Raw genomic sequence first — 6,292 nt, forward strand, 5'->3', positions numbered from 1 at the left:
GCTTTAGTTTAGTTTAGAGATACAGCGCGGAAACAGGGTCCACCGGGTCTGCACCAACCAACGATCCCCACATATTAACACTATCCTGCACCCACTAGGGACAATTTTTACATTTACCAAGCCAATTTACATACATCTTTGGAGTGTGGGAGGAAATCGAAGATCTCAGAAAAAAAACCATTGGGAGAACGTACAAACTCCGTACAGACAGCACCCGTAGTCGGGATCGAATCCGGGTCTCCGGCGCTGCAAGGCAGCAACTCTACTGCTGCGCCACCGTGCCGCCTACAACCTAACAGTATGAATATTGATATCTCTAAAGTAACTCTTGCTTTCCCTCTCTGTCCCTCCCCCATGCTAGACACCCCACTAGTTTCACTCATCCGCTTAGTTTCACTGTATCTACTCGTTATCACCTTTTCCTCAGCCAACAATGGACCATTGTGGGTTCTACAATTTATTAGTCTTCGCTGCCAGCTTTGATTTGTTCTTTTCATACCTTTCATTCATTCGGTCTTTGCACCTTTACATACCTCTAGTTTCCCTCTCCCCTGACTCTCAGTCTTGACTCGAAATGTCACCTGTTCCTTTTCTCCAGAGATGCTGCCTGATGCTGCCTGATCCAGCATTCTGTGCCTATCTTCACAAGTTATAGGAATAAAATTATGCTGTTCGGCCCATCGAGTCAATTCTGCCATTCATTCATGGCTGATCTCTGCCTCATAATCCCATTTTCCTGCCTTTTCCCCATAGCACTCGACACCCGTTCTAATCAAGAATTTGTCCATCTCTGCCTTAAAAATATCCACTGACTTGGGCTTCACAGCCCTCTGTGGCAATGAGTTCCACAGATTAACCAGCTTCTGACTAAAGAAGTTCCTCCTCACCTCCTTTCTAAAAGAGCGTCCTTTAATTCTGAGGCTATGACCTCTGGTCCTAGATTCTCCCACCAGTGGAAACATCCTTTCCACATCCACTCTATCTATGCCTTTCATTATTCTGTACGTTTCAATAAGGTCCCTCCTCAACCTTCTAAACTCCAGCGAGTCGAGGCCCAGTGCTGTCAAGTGCTCATCATATGCTAACCCACTCATTCCTGGAATCATTGTTGTAAACCTCTCGACCCTCTCCAGAGCCAACACGTCCTTTCTTCGGGTAGGGCCCCAAATTTGCTCACAAATTTGATATAAATGCTAGCATTGAATTTGCCTTCCTTACTACCAATTCGACTGGCAAATTAACTTTTTAGGAGTCCTGCACCAGCACTCCCATGTCCCTTTGCACCTCTGATTTCTGGATTCTCGACATTTAGAAAATAATCTACGTATTGCCCTTTTAGTTACCTTTTGTTGTTTAAAAACATCCCAATCCTCTGGCTTCCCACTAATCTTTGCAATGTTATACACCCTATCTTTTGCTTTTATGTGGTCCGTGACCTCCCTTGTCAGCCATGGTCGTCTTATTCTCCCCCTGGGATCTTCCTCTTTGGAATGAAATGATCCTGCACCTTCTGAATTATCAGCTGAAATTCCTGCCATTGCTGCTCTACCTTCATTCCTACTAAAGCCCGTTTCCTGTCAATCTTTGCCAGCTCCTCCCTCTGCCTTGGTAGTCCCCTTTGCTCACCTGTAATGCCGACACATCCGATTTCACCTTCTCCCTTTCATATTGTTGGTTACATCTTGTCATATTGTGGTCACTACCTCCTAGTGGTTCCTTTACCTCAAGTTCTCTTATTAAATCTGGTTCATTGCACAACAATAAATCTAGAATTGTCTTCTCCCTGGTAGGCTCCACTACAAACTCCTCTAGGAAACTATCTCGGAGGCACTCTACAAATTCTCTCTCTTGGGATCCAGTGCCAGCCTGATTCTCCCAGTCTACCTGCATATTAAAATCTCCCATGACCATTGCCTTTCCAACACCCCGATTTTATTTCCTGACGCAACTTGTACCTTATATCCTGGCTACTGTTTGGGGGCCTGTAAATAACTCCCATTAGACTCTTTTTACCCTTGCAGTTTTTCACCTCTACCCACATGGACTCTACATCTTCTGATCCTATGCCCCCCTTTGCTAAGGACTGGATTTCATTCCTTAGCAGCAGTGCTACCCCACCTCCTCTACACACCTGTCTGTCCTTGCAATAGGATGTTAGATTCTGTGTGACATATTGAAATCTCCCTTGACCACCGTAGCGTTGCCTTTCCTACACGCCGATTTTATTTCCTGATGCAACTTGTACCCTGCATCCTGGCTATTGTTCGGGGCCCTCAGTCATTTATTTTCATTCTCGCTGGGGCAGAAAACTGAGGCTGGCAGAGCGAAAATTGATCTCCCTTTTATAGAAACATAGAAACATAGAAACATCTTTCGATCAAGATTGATAGCTGCGAGCCTGATCTCATAAATTTTGTTTTGTCCTTGTAGGGCATCTTGCACACACATTAGTCAACAAGGCAAAAAGTAGCTTCAGTAACCGAAACATTCACAGGTGCTTTCATGAAGTTTATTTCTATACGATACCAAGAGAATCAAGCATTGTATCGTTCCAGTAACTAAATGCACAGATCATCGCATGTTGAAATAAAATTAGTATCTGTTCACCATTCCTCTCCTGAGGCAATACATGTTGACAGACCTGACCAGGAATTGGACTCTAATACAGTTGGTGCAAAAGGGCTTCCAATGAATGGCCTCTTTCTGGGTCAACATAGCATAGGGGGTATCAGTAGCACAAGTATTAAACCACCACCCCCCACCGTACTTCAGTGCACAGTTCGCTGAATCCTGATCTGAATCCCTATCCCTTGTGCTAAAAGGCAAATTATCAACCAGGTTATTAAAAACGGTCATACCATCCCCACCATTACCTGTAAAGCCACCAAGATACAGTTTATAGCCAGAAAGCGGTGAACCGACCCGGAATATGTCATACTCTGCGTATCTCCGAATGATTTTATTTGCCTGGTTCGCCTGATCCAAAACTACTCTTGCTTTATACCACATTTGGCTGGTGATGTAATGCATGTACTTATTGCCAAGGTAATGGTCACCCAGAACATTCCCAAACCCAAACTCGTATGTGGTCCAAGTTTCGTTCCATGTCAGCAGGCTTTGTCTGGAGTTCTGCTCCAGCACTGTCCATCCACCACAGTCATATTCCATCTCACAGTTCACCACAATTAAGGGTGTACTTTGTACTGGTTCTGGCTGGATGACGTAGAGGCCACTTTCATTGAAACCTAGTCGTAAGAGTTCATTGCAGTCCTTGGCATATCTTGCTGTGACATAAAGCATTTAATTACTTTTTCCCGTATCATTTAATGTACATTTTTTCATTAATATCCATGCATAATTTTAACAATATCTTACTGTATTTACAAATCATTTGAATAATGAATGCAATCTAAAATGAAATTTAATATTTAACGGTAGACACAAAATTCTGGAGTAACTTAGCGGGACAGGCAACATCTCTGTAGAATGGGTGATGTTTTGGGTCGAGACCCTTCTTCAGATTTGGTCTGTTTCTACCTCAGTCTTGCTTGTACTACTCTAATTTCTTTCAATATAAAGCAGTTTAATTTGGAAGAATTTTTTACTTTTCATTTTGTTTAACAATTACAAGTAAACCTCCTATGCTACGCAAAATGGCAATACCACTTTCCTAGGAAGATCCCAGTAGAATTTCACAGGCTGCTATATTCCTTCAAGCCAGGACCTAGTGGCGGTTCAGGTATATCACCATAGTTCAGTTAAATACAATTCCTATAAGAAAATAACTGCAGATGCTGGTACAAATCGATTTATTCACAAAATGCTGGAGTAACTCAGCAGGTCAGGCAGCATCTCGGGAGAGAAGGAATGGGTGACGTTTCGGGTCGAGACCCTTCTTCAGACTGATGTCAGGGGGGCGGGACAAAGGAAGGATATAGGTGGAGACAGGAAGATTGAGGGAGATCTGGGAAGGGGGAGGGGAAGGGAGGGACAGAGGAACTATCTAAAGTTGGAGAAGTCGATGTTCATACCACTGGGCTGCAAACTGCCCAGGCGAAATATGAGGCGAAATACAATTCCTGTTGCTTTGTTGGCTGTTAGAGTTAGGAGAGTTAGAATCAAGCTTCAATCAAAAACCAGACTGACAGATTAGTTATCTTCTGAGATGAGTGCTTTATTCTCAGAGTTAATTAGTTTTGATTAAACTTTACTTCAGACTTTAGAGATACAGCGCGGAAACAGGCCCTGCGGCTCACCGAGCCCGTGCCGACCACCGATCACCCCGTACACTAGTACTATCGTACACACTGGAGACAATTTGCAATTTACAAGCCTGTCCGTCTAGAGTATGGGAGCACACGGAGAAAACCCACGCGGTCACAAGCAGAACATACATATTCCATACAAATAGCACCCGTTGTCAGGGTTTAATGCTGGTCCCTCTGGTGCTGTAATGTAGCAGCGCAACCTTTGCCCCACCATGCCAGTAACTTGAGCAGGGAGCTGATATCCAGCTAAAAAAGTATATCTAAAATTTCCTGGTGCTATTCCAATTATAATTCTTCAAGCACAGGTCGTAGTTACTTATCTTTTTATGCACAAAACATTTAGCTCACTTCCAAACAAAATACGTCATGACAACTGTTATATTATCTGAAGCACTTTGGACCATCTTGAAGATGTGAAAGCATTATTGCCGATGGCCTTGTCCATTAGTTGTGGGTCACGACTGGTGAATTCTTCACCGAATGTAAGATGTTAGTAAACCCTACATTTCTGTGCAAAGAAGTCAGATTTATTTTTGATTTAAATGCGCTGACATTCAGCCCATTGAGAATATCCTGGTTCTCAGAGCAACCCTTCCGATCCTATCACTCCTTTGCCAGCAATGCTAGATCAGACAGGAACATCTTTGCACAAGATAGAAGCAGGTATTTATTTTATTAAACTAGGATAGAGGAGGATATAAATTATATGCACTTCAAAATAGGAGTAAAGAGGTCCTTCTACAGTTGTACCGGGCCCTGGTGAGACTGCACCTGGAGTACTGTGTGCAGTTTTGGTCTCCAAATTTGAGGAAGGATATTCTTGCTATGGAGGGCGTGCAGCGTAGGTTCACTAGGTTAATTCCCGGAATGGCGGGACTGTCGTATGTTGAAAGGCTGGAGCGATTGGGCTTGTATACACTGGAATTTAGAAGGATGAGGGGGGATCTTATTGAAACATATAAGATAATTAGGGGATTGGACACATTAGAGGCAGGAAACATGTTCCCAATGTTGGGGGAGTCCAGAACAAGGGGCCACAGTTTAAGAATAAGGGGTAGGCCATTTAGAACGGAGATGAGGAAGAACTTTTTCAGTCAGAGAGTGGTGAAGGTGTGGAATTCTCTGCCTCAGAAGGCAGTGGAGGCCAGTTCGTTGGATGCTTTCAAGAGAGAGCTGGATAGAGCTCTTAAGGATAGCGGAGTGTGGGGGTATGGGGAGAAGGCAGGAACGGGGTACTGATTGAGAGTGATCAGCCATGATCGCATTGAATGGCGGTGCTGGCTCGAAGGGCTGAATGGCCTACTCCTGCACCTATTGTCTATTGTCTATTGTCTATAAAATCTTAAGCAAAATGCCATTGAAACAGCTTACCTTTCTTCAAAAGCAGATCCCTCACGTTTATGATCATGTTCACTTTGTCTTCGGGCACCATTTTTGCATTACCCACTTGAACTTGGAGGGCCTTGTAGGTCATGGCTTCTGGAACTGCATAGCTGGTGAGGCTTTGAGCAGACAGTATCACGACTGAGAACAGCAACCACTTATCATGGAAATTCATGATTGGGTTCCTGCAAAAAAGGATAAAGTACATGAATTAATCTTATAATTTAAATTTTCAATTTGCCGTAAATGTCTCCAGACTTACTGGGAGTCTTGCAGGGAGCAGATTAAGCAGCATATGAACCCGTTGGGTTTTTATACAGGAGATCCGAATTTAAATTGTCGCAAACTATTAAATATTAACTATGTTTATATTGTGAATGTCCTGAATGTATTGTAAATGTCTTTAACAGCTGGAGCATATGATAGGGACTATAAACTGCGATCTTTCACTTGCAGGTAAATGTGCATTTTCAGTAAGCTATCAAAACATTCTGCAGATGTTTACAGAGGTAATAAAGTGACCTTATATTTAATTATTTTGGCAATTCTGTTAAATTGTTTTCAAACCATGCAGAGTTGCATCACCTCAAGTTTAACAATTATTCTTCACGTTTATGATCTCATTTATTTTCTTTGGAGCT

The 6,292-nt window shown here is 43.0% G+C and overlaps 1 protein-coding gene across 1 annotated transcript; it reads right to left on the minus strand.

The window, feature by feature from the left end:
• Window positions 1-2,592: 2,592 nt before the first annotated feature.
• LOC144596192 (fibrinogen-like protein 1-like protein) lies at window positions 2,593-5,826 on the minus strand. The gene is made up of 2 exons (XM_078404382.1): window positions 5,640-5,826; window positions 2,593-3,284 (listed from the first exon to the last, which is right to left on the minus strand). The coding sequence occupies exons 1-2, from the start codon at window positions 5,824-5,826 to the stop codon at window positions 2,593-2,595; spliced, it is 879 nt and encodes a 292-aa protein (XP_078260508.1).
• Between the last annotated feature and the right edge of the window lie 466 nt (window positions 5,827-6,292).

Source organism: Rhinoraja longicauda, chromosome 8 (genome assembly GCF_053455715.1).
Source record: "Rhinoraja longicauda isolate Sanriku21f chromosome 8, sRhiLon1.1, whole genome shotgun sequence".
In the NCBI taxonomy this organism is placed as follows: domain Eukaryota; kingdom Metazoa; phylum Chordata; class Chondrichthyes; order Rajiformes; family Arhynchobatidae; genus Rhinoraja; species Rhinoraja longicauda.